The following is a 21995-nucleotide window of genomic DNA, read 5'->3' as shown; positions in this document are numbered from 1 at the left end:
TATTTCATTTGAATTATTCACTTGTCATTGTATATTTTTATTTATGGTGCAATAAAGAGTTAAATAAATAAATAAATTTAAAATAATTTTTACTTAAATCTTGAAGACATTTTCTTCACATCGGTTCTCAAAATAAAGATTACACTGTAATATCAAATTGAAACTAATTTATTATTTATTTGTTTAAAACGTACAGCGAATGAAATTTGTAATCGAATGAAATTATAATCGAATGATTAGAAAATCATTCGAATAATCCGATCGAATTGCACTATCGAATAATTAGTAGTCGAATTAGTAAAATCGCGCATCTCTAGTTCAGCATCTTTCTAAGAACAAGGAATAGACATAGGAGCGCTAAAATTCATAGCAGGCCAGTGTATAGATAAAAGACATAGGAGCGCTAAAATTCATAGCAGGCCAGTGTATAGAAAATGTTATACGGCCGTATAACCCTACCAAATTCAGATACTACCTACTCGCATACTTTCTACATAAACTGTGTCGAATATATAATCTAGTAATGTAAAATTTGTCATTGATAAATAATTGACATATCAAACATTTTCTATACACTGGCCTGCTATGAATTGAGAAAAACAGCAACTGATGGTGTACCTTTCGTCCTCTTTTTACTAATTATATTTGCATAAGAAGAAAGGAGGCAACCGTATGATTTACAGTTTTTATTTTATCATTCCTTCTATGTAATTCCTTGTAATTCCTCACCAGAGGGAGACTGTACAAAAGTCAATTGCTGGGGTACCTCTGTCACATTCGTGTTTCAACCGTGAAGCAGCTGTATTTGCATGGCTGTGTTTCGGTTTGAAGGCTGGGATTTGGCGTAAATTTACAGGGTACAGAGGACACCTGAGTCCTCAGGAATGGAACCGCATGGGGGGTATCATGGGCGAAACAGTATACTCTGTTATGTCCGTGGTACTGCTCATGTCTATAGGCGACGGTTACCACTTTCCATCAGGTGGACCATCAGCTTGTTTGCCATTCAAGTTGAATAAAAAATCTTAGACTTCTTTGCCGTTCTCAGTCAAATAAAAAATAAATTGGTCATTACAGCAGGTGGTGTACAATACACGATTAACTGTAAAGAGACGATCGCACGTGGGGAGCGACGATTACGACCGCGGCTAATTTGTTAATAATTGCACGTACCAACTGAACCCCGAGGGGTGTACGCGACCTTTGAGCGGAGTTTGTCCTGTGTCGATTTGTTTTAACACACAAATAACCTTAGGGTCATTATTACACGTCTATTTAGAAAAAGGAACGGATGTGTAAATGAAATTGATTGCTAAAAATATGACACAATAAGGTTTAAAATGCTTTAGTCAATAATAAATTAATTTATTAATACTTTTGACTGAAACAACAGTTAAAAGTACCTAACCGCAAAGGGGAGTGATTTGCGGGGGGAAAGGGATTGTTAGTAATGGAGACTGCGAATCCCATTGCAGTTACAATATTATTATATGACTGTATATTGCAGTAAAACAATACATAAGGGGGGAAAGGGATTGTTAGCAATGAAGTTTGACAGCCCCATTGCTAGCAATATGCCCTATTAGGTCGACGTCCACGTGGTTCCCCCTGGAAACCATCGTGAACAATTCTTGTTGAATTCGTCACGATGGGCCAACTGACCTGCTTCATTCTCACCTATCATCCTTCACTGGTGCCCCACCGGTGTATACCGATAGGGCTACCAATCCATTATCACTCATTAAAAAAAACATACACATAAAGACAAATTCGAACAGAAAAAAAACGACATTTATTTAAAAAAAGCATTTACTCATATTGTATCGAGGACAAACATAAAGAAACAACAGCGCCCCCTGTCGGGCGGCGCGATCAGTATGTGTAAACAGTAGGTTCGATGCCGCGTCCCGCGACCTTGTCGTCGATCCAGTCTCGTAGGTTTCCCACGTCCACATACACCCCGGGGGTACGGTCTTCCCCGCAGCCGATGCCCCACGCCACTATGCCTGACTGCACGTAGCGACCTTTCTCGTACTGAAAACAAACAGATTTGAAGCTAGTTTTGCAGAAAACAGCCATCTCTTGTAAACATCCAAGGAGGTATAGGCAATATATATATATATATATATGCAATTTAGAATGGCAAACAAGCTGACGGCCCAATTGATGGAAAATAGTAACCGTCGCCTATAGACATGAGCAGTACCATGGACATAACAGAGTATACTGTTTCGCCCATGATACCACCCATGCGTTGCCATTCCTGAGGACTCGGGTGCTATTCCTCTGTACCCTGTAAATTCACGCCATATCCCACCCTCCAAACCGAAACACAGCCATGCAAACACAACTGCTTCACGGTAGAAACACGAATGGTACAGAGGTGGCCAAGCAAACGACTTTTGTACAAAGCCTCCCTCTATATGTAATGGTGCTTGTTTACATATAATTTCATATTAGAATGTTAATAATATTAAAATGACAATGTAACGGGTTCATTATATTTGATAAATACTACTTATAAACATTTGCACGATTTTAAATATGGCGAAACAAACTGTACATTCATTCTGACTCGTTCGTTCGAGCTCTCTCGCTCCCGCCACTCAGCACGTAGATATAACACGTCGTCACTTTATATATAGTTTTAAAATAATAAATAATCAATAATACCAAGTGCCTTTGGACTTTACATCCACTACAACCTATGTTTAGCTTTACATTTATTATTTTAACGCTCCACCTACCCATTCATTCTTTAAATCCCTCTATCCAAAAGTTGTCTGTAAAAGATTGCTTAGCAATAAGACCGCCTTTTGTACTACACTATACTGCTTATTGAAAATCCTTCAACAAGTCCTGTAATATTGGTGCAGTAAAGTGTTAAATAAAAAGAAATAACAAGAAGACAAATTAAAAATACCTGTATAGGACAAACGAGAGGTGATCCTCCATCTCCCCGGCAGGTGTCGCGGCCTGGCTCCCCTCCGGCGCACATGAACGACGAGTGCAGCATGAAGTGCCGGCCCAGCCTGGTCTTCCGGAGCTGGTCCTGGCATGTGTTGCGGTCCACTACTGGCACTTCCACCTGGATACAAAGGCATTATAAAGATTCTCGTGGGTGTTATGAGAGGCGACTAAGGGAGGGCGAGGGATGGCCAGCAGTGTCCCTCTTAGAACACCTCTGAAGCTGGATTGCGGTTACCAATCCGCCTACTACTAGAGGAACCCCTCAAGGGGGAAGCTTATGTTCAGCAGTGGACAGTTAAAGACAGATTTGATGAACAAACAAAAACTATGACACCAAATTGGATGTGGTATTCTAGAAGTCTAACTTAAAACTTGGCAATTTATAATTTTGATACGCCCATCTACAAGCGGGTACTTCATTATTGCTTCTCTTTGCATCTTCTACCGCCTGTACAACGGATTGTGTTCTGAAGAACTCTTCAATATGTTTTTTTTATACAACTTAGAATGGCAAACAAGCTGACGGCCCACCTGATGGAAAGTGGTAACCGTCGCTTATAGACATGAGCAGTACTATGGACATAACAGAGTATACTGTTTCGCCCATGATACCCCCCCATGCGTTGCCATTCCTGAGGACTCAGGTGTTATTCCTCTGTACCCAGTAAATTCACGACTACTATGACTCAATGACTACAGTCACCTTCCACGTCGTAACGCTGGCCATCGGCAGGGAATCCATCCTCATACCTTAGAACCAGAATGGTCTCGCAAAGTGCGGTTTTAAAAGAGCTTCCTTCAGCAAACACTCAGGTTGTGGAATTTCCTGCCGAGGCTTTCCCTAGAAACTACAGTGTGGGGTTCTTCAATAAGGGCGTATTAAGGTTTCTTAAAGGTCGATAACCCGTGACATCCCTGGTGTTGCAGATGTCGATGGGGTATCGATGGTAACACCATTTACCATCGGACGGGCTGTATGCTTATTTGCCATCATAGAAGTATAAAGAAAAAAGAAATGTAAAATGCGCGCGTACAAAGTAGCAGGCAAAAGCAAGTATATAATTAATAATACTTCAAGGGTCCTGATCCTCCGACCGACTGCGCCTCTGTCGGGGATTACTTTGCCATGTCTCCTCTTTAAAAGGGGATGTTATTGTTGTACCAGCCGTTAACTGCCATTGCTTAACATAACCTCCTCCATAAGTGAGGTTTTGCCAGAAGTTGCCACGCTTAGCAGGCGCATTGGCAACCGCAGTTTGGCTTCTGGTGATATTTTAAGAGGAACGCTGCTGCCCATACCTTCATCATAAACTTCTTTAGTCACCTCTTACGAGACACACGGGGAAGGAAGGGATGGCCTATTCTAATTCGGGACCTACACGGCTAGGGGATGTGAATTTTGTAAAATATAATAAATACAATTAAATGTACTGACCTTCTTCAGTATAACCTGGTAGCGGCCCTCCTTGCCGAACTTGTCCTTCCCCCAGCCGGACGCGAAGCACCTAGTGCCGGCCTCGGCACGCTCGTTGCGCGGCGGCAGGCACACCACACCCACATTCGGAGCCATCTCCATTGGCTGGGACAGGAACAGCAGCGCTATGTCGTAGAACAGGTTACCTGGAGAAATAATGCATGCATTTAAAGGATATTTTTTATGGAACTTAGAATGCCAAACAAGCAGACGGCCCAACTGATGGAAAATGATAACCGTTGCCTATTGACATAGATATTAGACCAGAGGGTGACTTTGTACAAAAATCTATTGCTTGGGTACCACTGTCTGTGTTTCAACCGTGAAGCAGTTGTGTTTGCATGGCTGTGTTTCGGTTTGAAGGGTGGGATATGGCGTGAATTTACAGGGTATAGAGGAATAACATCTGAGCCCTCAGGAATAGCAACGCATGGGGGGTATTAGGGCGAAACAGTATACTCTGTTATGTCCACGGTACTGCATACATGGTAAAAGATAGGTTTACAGAGAATTTCGTCTCAGGACGATCCCATCATCTTTTTTTCGAGCTGTTCTTGTCGTTGGCTTCAGATGGCCTTGACAGTTTCACCGGGCGCGTGTGCAAGGGCGAATGCGGATGGCATTCCAAGCCCGCGAGAGATAAGCGATAGAGCGTCGACTCTTACTGATGGACTGTGGCGAACGCCCAAGAGCGTCAGAGTGGCTTGTACCTCGACTTACGCCACCGCACTTCGACACCCGTCGAGGGACGAAGATTCAGTTTGTCGTACTAAGAAAGAGGAAAGAGTCGAAGAGATGTGCTCAGGCGTAAACCTGATCATGCCGCAAACAGTGTGTGGTCTTCGTCCCCGCCGATGGCGACCCCATCATCAGCTTCCGTAGGTATAAATATTGTAATATCTGATTAATATTTGTGCATTTTACTTTAAAATAATTATGATTTACATTATACATTTAGAGTATGGATTGTCTACGTTAACATGGTATGCCCGTCCATCTTTTTCCTTCAACGTGTGTGTCCATGTACAGACGCGGCGCTCTGTTCGTGTTTGTGAGGAGACGTCTACAGTAGCGGTCCGGACGGAGGAGTATTATATCCCTCGGTCGGAACCTTGGAAATATTACTCACACATTTTTAATTCTTTGGATTTTGGAGATGCGTGCCATGTCACAGACAGTCTATAACTCACTCATCCTTCAGTAACAGATGAAGTCAAAGAAAACCCTCGTACCTTGGGGGAAAGGCTTTATCAGTAATGGGAAGGTTAATTCCCATTACTATCAATATCAGGTCGACCTCCCACGCGGTTCGCCCTGGAAACCATCGTAACTAAATTATCGTTAATTCGTCACGTTGGGCTAACGGACCTGCCTTTTCATCTTCACCAATCATACCTCACTGGTGCCCCTCCAGTGTATACCGGTAGCGCTGGCAGAACTACCATTCCATTATCATCCAATAAAAAACCCCTCATACCTTTATTAAAGTCCTTATGTATCTCTTTGTGAGTCACATCTCTGTCCTGATAGGGATATATTTCTTTCGTGGTCTGCGTGTCCCACTCTCCAGCTCTGACGCGGAGTGTCTTGGCGGTGGCGACGTAGTGGGCCGCGGTCAGCACCACCTGAGGATGGATGAGCGATCCGCCACCCACGTACACGTTTAACTTCTGACCTTCTGGATCTTGGTCGTTTACCGGCTCGATTCTGAGGAGATTGTAATATTTAAGACTAGTTTTATTCGAGCTTTTTCATGCAACTTAAAATGGCAAACAATCTGACGGCCCACCTGATGAAAAGTGGTAACCGTCGCCTATAGTATACTGTTTCGTCCATGATACTCCCTATGCGTTGCCATTCCTGAGGACTTGGGTGTTATTTAAGTTGTATATGGTGCCATTGTAAATTGTATAATATATATATATATATATATATATATATATATATATATATATATATATATATATATATATATATATATATATCCATATATATCCAGTATAGGCTGTCAAGTACATTTGTTTTTTTTAATAAAATATAGTATAATACATGTTTTGTAGTCGACATGAGTGATAGCCATTTTGGCAATTTTCCATAATTTTACTTGAATTATGTCAACCTACCATGAAATATTTACCGACATTTCGGATATGAACAAAACACAAATTTGATGTTAAAATTACATAATACATTATCGATTAAAAATATCGAAATATGGTTCATTTGGACTTTTATAGTAGGATTTATGATGAATGAAATATTAAAGTCCATTTACTGGACCAATCTCGGTATAAACAAAAACACGAAATTGAGTCTAAAAATTTGGAATTCAATGTCATGGTAGACCCCTAGATTGTACCAGCAATTGTAGATACGCTTCCACATTCTACATTCAAATATTGTCAATGTACGTAACTATGAATAAGTCCATCTACGAGGAGAAAAGGATTGTTAGCAATGGAGTTTGACAGCCCCATTGCTAGCAATATGCCTTATTAGGTCGACCTCCACGTGGTTCCCCCTGGAAACCATCGTGAACAATTCTTGTTGAATTCATCACGATGGGCTAACTAACCTGCTTCATCCTCACCTATCATCCCTCACTGGTGCCCCGCCGGTGTACACCAATAGCGCGGGTGGGGTTACCATTCCGTTATCACCCATAAAAAAAAGTGCATCTACGATCTGCGAAACATCTCATCATCATCATTATTTTTTTTTTAATAATCTTCGTCTTTTTCGTCTTTTATACTGTACATGAAAATATATAAAAAAACAAATATGTTTCATTTACTTGAGTATAGCAACCATCCAGGGGAACTCTCCGAACTTCGCCTCGCCGTCTTTATCGCCGATAATACGGAACCCTACTCCGTTCTCGTTGCGCCAACCGCATCCTGCTCTCTGAAAAGTAATAATTTTTTAATTAAACTTCATTTATATGACAAGGCTGTATGCTATAACATTTCGGCTTTTAAATCAATAACAAAAAAGAAAAAACAAACAGGCGCTTTCAAGTACACGTCACTTTGAATAAAAAAAAGTTTATATAAATTTTATGCAACCAGTTCATTTAATTTGAAAATTGTATACTATAAAGCGGTTATAAGAAATGAATGAAAAAAAAAAAAAACACACGATATAAACCATTTTAAATATTACTGCAGATTTACAAATATTACATTTAATCCTTGACGGATATTTGGGGTCTTACAAAGCAAATCTGCTTTTTACGTGTCTAGCATAACATCATAACTATAACAAAAACATATACGCATAAAACTTCTGAGAACACTTCTAGGTCAAGCTTCAAGGTTTCCAATTCACTTTATAGTTTTTGTTCAGGTAACAATATACTTAGTTTCCTTTATTTCTTGAAATAGCATCAAATTATAACTATCACTAATATTAAAACCCTTATCGTCTTATTTTAATGTCGCATCTCGTTTTCTGTTTGTTAGTGACATAATAGATAACATCAGCTCTTTGACATTTATAAAAAAAAGTATTAATCTTAATCTATGACATACAAAGGTCAAAGATAATTTTGGCGGGAATATTTTCCTCTTTTATTTGCACGGATTTTTTTTTTGTTTAAATGGGTTAAAAAAATCTAAGCTATTGTTCACTGTTTGTATTATGCCTTCTTGATGGAACCTCGTTATTTTGATTAGGCATATATAACGATACTAGCCATTCCCTGCAGTTTAACACAACCTGGCCAAAGTTAGCCAAATTATATCAAGCTCACTCGTAGTCAAATTTAATTGAATTACATTAAACTGATTAACTTAATTTACCACTGTATGAAGGGTAAAAAAAATCCTTTTCTCAAACATGCTTGGAAATGTGAGCATTATTTTGATAATTTTCTTCGAGATAAATCAAAATTGCCGTACTGGCCAGATACATGCGGGCAGCGGCCGGCAAAAGTTGTATGAAAATCCATATCTGTCGTGTTTTGCGGCCAGATAAATTACTATGTAAACTCATATCTGTCCTGTAATTTAAAAATGAAATGAGCTCTTACTTCGAAACATGGCTACCATACAGCATACCAAGCAGGTAACTAATAAAAGGTTTTATTTAAATTTCGAACTGGCTCGCAAATAGAAAGCTGTTTATTGAAAAAAAAAACAAAGGGATATTATGGCGCGTGAAAAATTATTATTGTTCGTTGTTCGTCATTTAACTTAAAAAGAGTTTTTGATTTCCGCGCATTGTTTGAGAAAAGTACTATACAAGCCTTGGCCAGAACAAGGCATTAATGGACTCACGTATGTGTGCTACTCGGCTACCCCTCGGCCCACATTTGCACGTTCGTCCATAAATGCCTCAGTTGCTGGCCGCTGCAGTAATGTACTATAATCTATTGTTTATTCACAATATAAAAAGCAAAGAAACTAAATCATACAGCCTTATCTTCTAATAATATACATACATAAACTGCTTTTACTTTTTTTTATAACCTAATAAAGCTTAAAATCAATATCTATTTGAATTGTTACAAATACATACTTAAAATTTTGTTACCAAGGAGAATGCACATACAAGACCTGTATTATGCCAGGGTAATGACCCCTGAAGGTGAATTAATTTATGAAACAAGTAAATTTAATGTTAGCAGAATTTTGTGGGTACGACTCAGAGATATTAATATTTTTTTTTATTATATCAGCCGTTAACTGTCCACTGTTGGACATAAGGTTGGTCCTCCATAAGGGGAATTACCAATAGTTGCCACGCTTGGCAGACGAGTTGGTAACCGCAGTTAATCTTTGGTGATATTTTAAGAAGGTCGCTGCTGCCAATACCTCTATCATTGAATTCCTTTAATCGCCTCTCACGACACCCATGGGACAAAAACGGGTGGTCTCTTTTAAACGGGTGGTCTCTTTTATACCGGAGCTACACATTAATATTTAATACAATTTTATTGTGTAGTAATTTATACATACATGGTCAATTCCATAATATATATATAGCATTGCCTTGCGTACTCAAAAAATAAAAAAAGAATACCTACGCACAGATTAAGAATAATCTGTGCAATAAGTAGATAGATTTAATTCTAAGATTAGGCACTTACTTATTCTAAGAGAAACAATTCTCTTTTTTATTATATTTAAAGTAATTTTTCTCACAAAAAGACCAATTTTTATTGTGGCAAAATCAGTTATTTGAAAAATAAAAATAACCTACTAGACCAATTTTGATCAAATTTCTGTGCAACCAACATGTAAGTATGTATTTTCCAATAAAAAAAGAATTTTCCAAATCGGCTTACAACTGACGGAGTTATGAGCTAACAAACATAATAAAAAAAAATACAACCGAATCGAGAACCTATTTCTTTTTAAAGTCGGTTGAAAATATAATATAACTTTATTTATTATATAATTAAGATTTTATAGTATACGAAAAATAAAAACCGAACGACGCGGCGCCTCTCATGAAAGATATTATCGGCTTCACAGAGTCATAAATTGAAAACTGGTTTTGCAACAATACATGAACCCTGGCGTAAACTGGTTACACGACTTGATTGCACCGAGCCTTGACATAGCTGAATCGTAGCACAGAATATTTATTAGTCATAGATTATATAGATAGTGTCTCGTCTCGTATAGATAGATATATGTATGTAAATACTTCGAAAAAAAAAAATATGTCAACGTATTTTATACTAATAACAAGGAATTACATAGAAGGAATGATAAAATAAGAACTGTAAATCATACGGTTGCCTCCTTTCTTCTTATGCAAATATAATTAGTGAAAAGAGAACGAAAGATACACCATCAGTTGCTATTTTTCTCAATTCATAGCAGGCTAGTGTATAAAAAATGTGTAAGTAAAATTTTTGTTCATTTACATTACTAGATTATATATTCCGCACAATTTATGTAGAAAGTATGCAAGCAGGTTGTATCTGAATTTGGTAGGGTTATACGGCCGTATAACATTTTCTATACACTGGCCTGCTATGAATTGACTAAAACAGTAACTGATGGTGTACCTTTCGTCCTCTTTTCACTAATTATATTTGTATAAGAAGAAAGGAGGCAACCATATGATTTACAGTTTTTATTTTATCATTCCTTCTATGTAATTCCTTGTTCTTAGATCTCCGTTTCTTATAGTCTGTAATCTAGTAAAAATATAACTAGGATTGTCTATGATTCGATTTCTCTTTCGTTCGGCATCTAAAGAAGAAAGCGAAACTTAATGAAGATCTTCTCGATAAGCTGGACCGTCTCCTCAACCAAGCCATACGCTTTATCTTCAACCTCCGGAAGTTCGATCACATTTCTTTATATCGGTCTCGGCTTAAGTGGTTTTCCATTCGTCAACGGAGAAACGTTAGGACTGTTTGTACCCTCTACACTCTTCTTCGAAACCCCCAGTCTCCTAACTACTTAAGCAGTAAATTCCAGTATCTTTTTGAACCTCACGAACGTAACCTTCGTTCCAGTAATACTCTCCAATTATCTTTCCCCTCTCACCGTACTGGTTACGCTTCAAACTCTTTTCTCCTACATTCTTCACGACTCTGGAACGCGCTTCCTGATGCCATTAAGAGACTACCGACTAAACCGTCTTTAAAAAAAAAACGTTCACGCTCGCTTTTTTACTTTATCCGAGCAGTGAGTGCTTTATATTATTCTCAATTTCGTGTATAATATAGTATATATCATATATGTGTAAATATATTTGTTATTTATATATATTTATTCATTTATACATCTAATTTTAGTATGTATGTATATAAATAATTAGTAGTACCGCATTCAAGTATTCTGACACTTGCCTATGGTCGACTGGGAGAGAATGCTTTCAGCATTAAGTCCGCCATGTACACATATTTGTACTAATGAATAAATAAACAAATAAATATGTCCCGACGATGGCGGGCCGTATGCTTGTTCGCCAAATCAGTTGTTTAAAAAACGAATTTGGAAAATTCAAATTTAAATGTTTTAACTGAAAGAATGTACGTAATAGATGCTCTATGTGTTTAATGTAGCAAAGCCTATGTTACCTGTTCCTCCTTGGTGGGTGGGGGCGGCGTGATGGGGTCCTCGGGGGGCCTCCTGTCGGGTGACAGGCAACACGTGTCCATGTACGAGGGGCACGGGCCATCCTTGAGACTGAAACAAACGAATATTCATATTTAAACTCTAGCTGTTTCTTTATGGGGTAAAAATGGAATGGTAACCCCGTCTCACTAATGGTATATGCTGACGAGGCACCGGTGACTGACAGAGTGATGATGATGACGACAGGCCATCGCGATCATCAAGAATTAATACAGCTAACCTGCGGGGGGAAAGGGATTGTTAGTAATGGGGTCTAACTGACCCATTGACCTGATTGACCCATTGCTAGCAATCCAGGGTGTATTGCTAGCAATGGGTCAATAAGGTCGACCTCCACGCGGCTCCCCCTGAAAACCGGTGGAAGGGGATTATTAGTAATGGAGTCTAATAGTCCCATTGCTAGCACTATACACACGCGGTTCCCCTTGGAAGCCATCATGTTTAATTCTTGTCGAATTCATCATGGTGAGCCAACTGACCTGCATTCATTCTCACCTATCATCCCTCACTGATGCCCCGCCGGCGTATACCATTAGCGCAGACGGGGTTTTTTTTTTTAATGGATGATAATGGAATGGTAACCCCGCCTGCGCTATCGGTATACACCGGCGGGGCACCACCGAGGGATGATCGGTGAGAATGAAAAGGCAGATCAATTAGCCCATCGTGTTGAATAGACCTGGAATTCAGCACGATCGTTTCCAGGGGGGGCCACGTGGAGGTCGACCTGACAGAGTGTATTAGTAGCAAATGGAACTGGTAGTCCTCATTACTAGCAATCCCTTGCAACGCTCGCAGGCGGGGTTAAAATACCATTGTCAACTGTTAAAAAAAAAAAAGTTGATGTCGGTGACTCACCGTATATCGATGATGCCGACGCCGTCGGTGATGATGGTATTGTTGTTGACGTCACACAGGTAGTACCTCACGCACTCGCCCTCCTCGCCCTTGTCCGTGGTGCACGACGTGTCGCCTGCCACAACAAAACGTTCACGCTGTAGCGGTTACGAGCGGCGACCACGCACTTACCGGAGGCAGACTTTGTACAAAAGTCGATTGCTTGGGTACCTCTGTCTCATTCGTGTTTCAACCGTGAAGCAGTTGTGTTTGCATGGCTGTGTTTCGGTTTGAAGGGTGGGTGGGATATGGCGTGAATTTACTGGGTACAGACGAATAACACCTAAGTCCTCAGGAACGGCAACGCATGGGGGGTATCATGGGCGAAACAGTATACTCTGTTATGTCCATGGTACTGCTCATGTCTATAGGCGATGGTTACCACTTACCATCAAGTGGGCCGTCAGCTTGTTTGCCATTCTATGTTGTATGAAAAAAAAGTTGGCTAAACAAAAACAGTACAGAGATATGTATATTAAAGTGCCCGTAACCGGCGAGTGTGTACGAAAAGATTGATGAATGTGGAGGAAGCGAAAGAGGTTTGTACGAATCGAAGCATTTGGCGTTCCATTGTTTCTGCCTACCCTAATGGGAGACAGGCGTGACAGATATGTGTGTATGTATGTATGTATGTATATTATTGCATCATTGCATAAACTGTCAGACAAAGAATTTAACAATCCAAAAATAACTATTAAAAAAAAATAAGATAAGAATTTTAATTGGCAACAAAACAAAGGGAAACACGCGGGTTTTAACAATCATTTACTGATCATTGCAACGTCATTCCACAATCAATGTCAATTGAGATGACATTGATTGATCACGACATGATTTCGTGTTACAAATGTTGAATTCATATGTAATTTTGTGTTAGAACACAAAGCAAAATTTTACTAACAATCTATACGCACTTATATTATTAGTCGTTTGCTTGGGTACCTCTGTCCCATTCGTGTTTCAACCGTAAGGCAGTTGTGAATTTTTTTTAATGGGTAATAATGGAATGGTAACCCCATCCGCGCTATCGGTATACACCGGCCGGGCACCAGTGAAGGATGATAGGTGAGGATGAAGCAGGTCAGTTAGCCCATCGTGACGAATTCAACAAGAATTGTTCATGATGGTTTCCAGGGGGAACCACGTGGAGGTCGACCTAATAGGGTATATTGCTAACAATAGGGGTGTCAATCTCCATTCCTAACAATCCCTTTCCCCCCTTGGCAGTTGTGTTTGCATGGCTGTGTTTCGGTCTGAAGGGTGGGATATGGCGTGAATTTACTAGGTACAGAGGAATAGCACCTGAGTCCTCAGGAGTGGCAACTTATAGGGGGTATCATGGGCGAAACAGTATACTCTGTTATGTCCATGGTACTGCTCATGTCTATAAGCGACGGTTACCACTTTCTATCAGGTGGGCCGTCAGCTTGTTTGCTATTCAAACAGACAGATTGGGACAGAGGTACCATTTTGTACAAACGACTTTTGTACAAACTCTCCCTCTGATATTAAAAAATTATAATAAAAAAAATCCTTCTAATAAAAATTCCTTATAATAAAAAAAAAAACTTACTATCGTCATTTCCAGAAACTACCCCAGGCACCAGTGTCGATGACTCCCCCTTCTTGTCGCCGAGAGATGGCGTCGGGGACGGCCTGGGTACAGGCGCCACGGTGCCGACCTGGCCAGCATTGTCTCCTGGCTTGCCGAAGATCTGCTGGAGGACTGACTCGAGGTCACCGCCTCCTGTATCTTGACCATAGACAGCGGATAACAGTACTAGTATTGCTAGTGATTTGTACATCTGAAAAAAAAAGAAATAAATATATAAATATATGTAAATGACATTTGTAAGCTATTGTAATTAGATATCAGACGGCCTACCATGAAATGTTTTCCGAAATTTCGGGGCCAAACGAAACACAAATTTGATGTTAAAACTACATAATACATGCCGTTTGGAAATATTAAAAATGTTAAAATATTGTTCCTTTGGACTTTTATGATAGGATATATGACGAACGAAATGTTAAACTCCATTTATTGATCCGATTTTGGTATAAACAAAAACACGAAATAGAGTCCGAAATTTCGGGATTTCATTTCATGGTAGACCCGCTGTTTTGCCAATGGTTGACAGCGGTAGCATTTAATATAAGGAAATAATAACATCTTATAGTGAAATACTATAAAATGGGGGGAAAGGGATTGTTAGTAATGGGGTCTAACTGACCCATTGCCAGCAATACAACTTATCAAGTCGACCTCCGCACGGTTCCCCCTGGAAACCATCACGGTTAATTCTAGCAGAATTCGTCACGACGGGCTAACTGACCTGCTTGCATCATCACCTGTCATCCCTCACTGGTGTCCCGCCAGCGTGTACCGATAACGCAGGCGGGGTTATCATTCCATTATCACCCATTAAAAAAAATACTATAAAATATAAAAAAAAAACAGCAATTTAATATATGTATTAAAAATATTACTGCAACGTGCGGAATTAGCTGTGTAAGGTCAACGACTCAAGCGTACGAAAACTACCTACGAAGAAGTGCTAAGCCCGCCTTTTGTGCTATGTGTGATGAGTTCAGTAAAAAAAAAAATATATTGTTATTATTATTTAACTCTTTATTGCACCATAAATAAAAATATACAATGACAAGTGAATAATTCAAGTGAAATACAGTAACATACATACAGATTAACATATACACATAAAGGTACAAAAGGCGGTCTTATCGCTAGGGCAATCGCTTACAGACAACCTTTGGTTAAAGGAGAACAGATAGAAAGGGGCAGGTGGCGCAAGAGTGAATTAATAATTTTTCGTGCATAAAATAAAATAAAATAATTTAAAATTAATTAATAATGAAATAAATAAACATATCGCACAGCGCCATCTCGATCGCTCGCCTTTTACATTTCTGATTTTCGTTTTTATACAATATATTATTTTATACATATTCCTTTGTTAATGCCTTCTGTATATAATATATGTGAATAAACAAAGTTAGTTATAATACTTATTTCCTCCGAACAACAACATATATATGTATACGAAATGAGCGACGACCTTTTTCCCGCCATAAATTTCCAGAGTAACCCAATATACAGATATCAGACGGTCATGATTTTTTTTTCTTAATGAACGTTAATGAATAGTTAACCCAGCTGGCGCGAAGTTGGGGGAAAAGGGATTGTTAGTAATGGACACTGAGAATACTATTGCTAGCAATATACCCAACCAGGTCGACCTCCTCGCGGTTCTCCCTGGAAACTATCATGTTTAATTCCTGATGAATTCATCATGATGGGCTAACTGGCCTGTTTTCATTCTCACCTATCACCCTTCACTGGTGCTCCGCCAGCATATCCCGTTAGCGCAGGCGGGGTTACCATACCATTTTCACCCATCAAAAAAAAACCCAGCTGGCGCTAACGGTGTACGTGGATCACGTGGAGGTAGATCTGACATATTACTAGCAATGGGACTGGTAATCCGCATTATTAACATTTTTTTTAATGAGAAAAAATAAACATAACCCAGTAAACACAGATGATGTCGCGGGTTAAAATTAATAGAAACGTAAAAACCATAGACTAGAAAAAAAAAGGTAAATTATTGGCGCGAAATTACGTGTCAACGTATTCGCAGTGAGCTACGTAATCAACTAATTTGTTATGGGCCAGGGAAATAACCGGAACCGGTAGATTTTATTCTAATAACCGGTTTCAGATAGCTCTAATTGTGTTTAATGTTATTTGTGATGTCAAACCGCTTCAGAAAAGGACGTACTGAATACGGTTGTTTTTTTTTTCTATATTTATAACCTCAACTCCGTCAGTTGTAAACCGATTTGGAATATTCTTTTTTTTATCTAATAATAGTAATAAAATAAAAATAATAATAAACTTTATTAACAAATACAGGGTTGCACAGTTACATGTATTTTGCCCTAGCTTACAAATTAAGGTAAACTGTGCCTTGTAAGCCAGTTACTTCCAACACACAAAAACTAATACTTTGTATTTGTACATGCAGAATTAACAATATTAAGCTACAGATATAATAAACAGGATATATAAGGAAAAAAAAAAATAAATTATTGTTTAACTAGAAGATTACAGATAATAAAATTTTTAAATCTGTAACGTTTCGAGTGTGGTGTGAGAGAAGGTGAACAGTGCGAGTGTGTGTATGTTTAAAGTGAAGAGTGATATTAATGTGTATTCTATTTTTGTTTGTTTTTATGCTTCTTACATATAAATCCAGTACTCTATTAGTCTTATCTGTATTGAATCTATACAATTACGGTTATGTACTTGTTGTGTGAAAGCATATACTTACTTATTGGTCCCATGGACATGTAGTTTAGTTTTTTAATCTAATCATGCGAGTAGTATTATCACAATGGATGTCACTGTGTTTCTTTTTTAATGGATGATAATGGAATGGTAACCCCGCCTGCGCTAACGGTATACGCTGACGGGGCACCAGTGAGGGATGATAGGTGAGGATGAAAGTAGCTCAGTTGGCCAAACGTGAAGAATTGCATGAGAAGTAACCACGATGGTTTCCACGGGGAACCGCTTGGAGATCGACCTGTATAATAACATTGCTAGCAATGGGGGCTGTTTTTTTTATGGGTGAAAATGGTATGGTAACGGTAACTCCGCCTGCGCTAACGGGCTACGTTGGCGGAGCACCAGTGAAGGGTGATAGATGAGAATGAAAACAGGCCAGTTAGCCCATCATGATGAATTCATCAGGAATTAAACATGATAGTTTCCAGGGGGAACAGCGAGGAGGTCGACCTGGTTGGGTATATTGCTAGCAATGGGGTTCTCAGTCTCCATTACTAACAATCCCTTTCCCCCCGCAATGGGGCCGTTAGACCGCATAGCTAACAACCCCTGTCCCCTAAGGATGTCACTGTGTTTGGTTGACTGGAAGAAATGAATGAATGAGTATACTTTATTTGCATTATACAATATAGGAAATAAGCAAGACAATTTACAAACATAACGATACAGTTGTATAAGTACAGTGAGGCGGTCTTATTGCTGAGAGCAATCTTTTCAAGACAACCTTAGGGTAATGGACTAATTGTTGTACAAGTAGGTATTGTATAATTAAGAAAATTAACAGAATAAAATATCTTTTTTTTTATATACCACTTAGAATGGCAAACAAACTGACGGCTCACCTGATGGAAAGTAGTAACCACCGCCTATAGGCATGAGCAGTACCATGCACATAACAGAGTATACTGTTTCGTCCATGATACCCTCCATGCGTTGCCATTCCTGAGGACTCAGGTGTTGTTCCTCTGTACCCTGTAAATTCACGCCATATCCCACCCTTCAAACCGAAACGCAACTGCTTTACGGTTGAAACACGAATGGGATAGAGGTACCCAAGCAAACGACTTTTGTACAGTCTTCCTCTGGTAAAATCTGGTACATCTCTTTTAGAGATAAGTTAGCCTTTGTTAACTTTGTTATTAATTTTTTTTTTTACAACACAGGGCGCAAACGGGCATGCGGCTCAGCTGATGGTAAGTGACTACCGCCGCCCATGGTCACCCACAACACCAGCGGCATTGCAGGTTTGCTGCCGGCCTTTTAAAAAGGAATATGCTCTTTTCTTGAAGGTTATGTTGTCGTATCGGTTCGGAAATACTGTCGCTGGAAGTTGATTCCAAAGAGTGGTTGTGCGTGGGAGAAAGTGCCTTGAAAAACGCACGGTGAAGGACCGCCACTCGTCCAGATGGTTGGGATGAAATTTTAGTTTATGGCGGATTGTTGTTGTGTTGTGTTGTGTGTTGTGTTATATATATATATATATATATATATATATATATATATATATATATATATATATATATATATATATATATATATATATAATCAAAGTAGGTTTTTCTTTGTGGAACAATTGTAAATGTACATGATAACCTAATGACCACGAGGTCGCTATAAAAACAGCATTATCGGACTGTCTGGACAAACCCATATGCAGTTGTGTTAAGAAATAAACAAGCTATATACCTAAATACTTTACATTATTATATATATATAATATACCTAAGTCCTCAGGAATGGCAACGCATGGGGGGTATTATGGGCGAAACAGTATACTCTGTTATGTCCATGGTACTGCTCATGTGTATAGGCGACGGTTACCACTTTCCATCAGGTGGGCCGTCAGCTTGTTTGCCATTCTAAGTTGTATAAAAAAAATTACATTTTTATAATAATACTACAGATGCAGCCCGGCTTCGCGCGGGTACTTAGATAGAATTTTCGAAAATAATATATGTACGTATATCTCGAAATAGGTTATGACCCGTGATATTTAATATCTCCTATAGATAATGGTATGGTAACCCCGCCTGCGCTATCGATATACGCTGGCGGGGCACCAGTGAAGGGTAATAGGTGAGATTGAAGTAAATTAGTTGAGCCATCATGACGAATTCATCAATAAATTGACCCCGATGGTTGGGAGGAAGGCATTGTTAGTAATGCGTACTATCATTCCCATTACTAGCAATAAACACTGTCAGGTCGACCTCCCTATGGTCCCCCCTGTTAACCATCGTGCTGAATTCCAGGTGTATTCATCATGGTGGGGTAACTGAGACGCTTTCATCTGCACCTCTCACCATATACTGGTGTTCCCCCGGCGTATACCGACAGGGCAGGTTTACCTTTCAATTATTATTATTTAAGCCATTAACTGTCCACTGCTGGACATATGTCTTTCCCATAAGGAGAGTTTTGCCAATAGTTGCCACGCTTGGCAGGCGGGTTGGCAACCGCGGTTTTTTTTAATGTGTGATAATGGTATGGTAACCTCGCCTGCGCTATCGGTATACAATGGCGGGCCACCAGTGATAGATGGCTGATGAGGATGAAAGCAGGTTAGTTAGCCCATCCTGACGAATTCAACTAGAATTAGCCACGATGGTTTCCAGAGGGAACCGCGTGGAGGTCGACCTGACAGGGTATATTGCTAATAATGGGGCTATTTGACCCCATTACTTACAATCCCTTTCCCCCGAATATGGCAACCGCAGTTATGCTTTTACAGATGTTTTCAGAGGAACGACCTTTCAATTGTTACCCACAAAATTTACTCTTAGATAAGTACTGTTCGTAATACATACAGCGCATATCTGTATTTAAAGAAAAGGGTCCCGGGTGGGTTATGCCCACCCCTAAACTGTTTCGTGCCCACCAAAGATGCAATCGGAAATTTTAGCTATGCGCAAAGACATATGTCTTTTTAATGGGCCAAGCCTCCCCTAAATAAAAATCTTAATAGCTCTATTGTTTATCTCTTGAAAGTCAATCATCAATCCCTTATCAGTCATGTTTATAAATAAAAAGGTTATGGAATGAGCTCCCTGCCGAGGTTTTCCCAAGAGACTACAGCATGGGGTTCTTCAAAAGGGGGGTAAAGAGGTTTCCTCAGGGTCGGCAACGCGCGCGTAATACCTCTGGTATTGCAGGCGTTCATAGGCTACGGTAACCGTTTACCATCAGGTGGGCCGTATGCTTGTTTGCCACCTCAGTGGTATAAAAAAAAAACTAACTTTTGTCCGCGACTCCGTCCGCTTAACCGGGATTTTTTTTGATGGGTGAAAATGGTATGGCAACCCCGCCTGCGCTAACGGGATACACTGGCGGAGCACCAGTGAAAGGTGATAGATGAGAATGAAAACAGGCCAGTTAGCCCATCATGATGAATTCATCAGGAATTAACCATGATAGTTTCCAGGCGGTACCGCGAGGAGGTCGACCTGGTTGGGTATATTGCTAGCAATGGGATTCTCAGTCTCCATAACTAACAATCCCTTCCCCCCATACACGCTCGACCGGGATATGTTCAATGAACGGGATAAAAAAAAGCCTATACTCTTCTCCATCTCATATATTACGTGTATAGCAAATTACATAGTGATTGGTGAAGCGATTAAGCCGCTATATGGTAACAAACAAACACACTTTTACATTTATAATATGAAATAATGAGAATACCCACAATTATTTATAAACTTCTTTGACCAAAAAGCATTGGCATGTCTGCAAAATAAATGAGATAAGAAATAAAAAGTAGCTAAATAAATTTTTAAACTAAGAACACTAAAAACAAGTTTTATTCGGTCATTAAATTAATTGACACTATAATTAAATACTCCTAAATAATTAGTATTTATTTTGACTTCAAACAATCATTGATTTACAGTTTTTTTTTTACAAATGTTTCAAAGTAAACATCTAAGACACATCTAACACATCTAAGATTTAAATACTTACTTTAAATTGACCTAAATACTTTTCAATTTAACACAAGCATTAAATCCGAAACACAATAAAAAAAAAACACTACATATAACACTATGGCAAACGAAGTTAATCACTTTATTATATTATCTAGGTATATTAAATATTTAAAACAAAAAATCCTACACTATGATGTCATCACAGATTAAAAAAAGCGCGAAACGCATCGAGTTCACTTTTTTTTTTATTATTATTATAATTTTTTTAAGGTTTTTTCCTGTTACGCGCAAGGTTGTGCGTTCCGTGAGACCGAGTCAGTCACACTGGCGGTTGGTACATCGCGAGACTGGTCATTTGCCGCTAATATAATACGTAATTATGATTTCGTAAGTATTATAATAAAACTGTGTTTTCTGTATGTTTGTACATGGTAAATAATCAATCAATTAATACATATAATAAAAACGTAACTGGTCGCTGTCTGTACATGGAAGTTATATAAGAAATACTATTATAGGGGGGATTTTTTTTTATGTGTGAAAATGGTATGGTAGCCCCCGCCCGCGCTAACGGGATACGCTGGCGGAGCACCAGTGAAGGGTGATAGATGAGAATGAAAACAGGCCAGTTAGCCCATCATGATGAATTCATCAGGAATTAACCATGATAGTTTCCAGGGAGAACCGCGAGGAGGTCGACCTGGTTGGGTATATTGCTAGCAATAGGATTCTCAGTCTCCATTACTAACAATCTCTTTCCCCCCTGTGATTATAATTTTAGTATTTAATACAATATAAGACCGGATTCATGAAGTGTTCCAATGGGAATAATATACGGGAACTACATAGTTAGAAGCGGGCAACGCCGCGGAAAAGGGCTAGTAGAAAATAAATATAGACTGTCCACGTTAACATGGCACGCGCCTCCATCTTTTTCCTTCAACATGTGTCCATGTACAGACGCGGCACTCTGTTTGTGTTTGTGAGGGGACGTCTTCAGTTTAGAGGTCAAAGAGGTAAGAGGTCAATTCTGTACCACCCGCCATACATCAGGTACGTGCTGTGCATTTCCATTCCTAAGCTCCTTCGTAATCTATACTTATAATAAATCTGTAGAGAGGCAATTCTGTACATGAAATATATTTCCAAAATAACTATCAGGCGGTGATTAGTGATCGATACTGATGCCAAAAATGCAATCAGTAAAATTTTTGTCTGTCTGTCTGTATGTTCGTTATAGAAACAAAAACTACTCGACG

General features: G+C 39.2%; 1 protein-coding gene across 1 annotated transcript; it reads right to left on the bottom strand.

Annotated features, from left to right (window-relative positions):
* Positions 1-1791: 1791 nt before the first annotated feature.
* LOC113510063 (phenoloxidase-activating factor 2) lies at positions 1792-21080 on the bottom strand. Its single transcript, XM_052901265.1, has 9 exons — positions 20771-21080; positions 14015-14246; positions 12403-12517; positions 11487-11595; positions 7239-7348; positions 5922-6151; positions 4406-4590; positions 2924-3088; positions 1792-2034 (listed from the first exon to the last, which is right to left on the bottom strand). The coding sequence occupies exons 2-9, from the start codon at positions 14244-14246 to the stop codon at positions 1873-1875; spliced, it is 1308 nt and encodes a 435-aa protein (XP_052757225.1). The 5' UTR covers positions 20771-21080; the 3' UTR covers positions 1792-1872.
* Between the last annotated feature and the right edge of the window lie 915 nt (positions 21081-21995).

This window comes from Galleria mellonella, unplaced genomic scaffold (assembly GCF_026898425.1).
Source record: "Galleria mellonella isolate WM207_F2 unplaced genomic scaffold, CSIRO_AGI_GalMel_v1 utg778, whole genome shotgun sequence".
NCBI lineage: Eukaryota > Metazoa > Arthropoda > Insecta > Lepidoptera > Pyralidae > Galleria > Galleria mellonella.
This window is presented reverse-complemented; position numbering and strand designations above follow the sequence as displayed.

Excerpts from the sequence above, each read along its gene's own strand:
- LOC113510063 (XM_052901265.1), bottom strand. The coding sequence starts at position 14,246 with ATGTACAAATCACTAGCAATACTAGTACTGTTATCCGCTGTCTATGGT. Across the intron at positions 12,518-14,014 it reads AGTTTCTGGAAATGACGATA|GCGACACGTCGTGCACCACG; the intron begins GTAAGTTTTTTT and ends TTGTTGTGGCAG. Across the intron at positions 11,596-12,402 it reads GTCGGCATCATCGATATACG|TCTCAAGGATGGCCCGTGCC; the intron begins GTGAGTCACCGA and ends CGTTTGTTTCAG.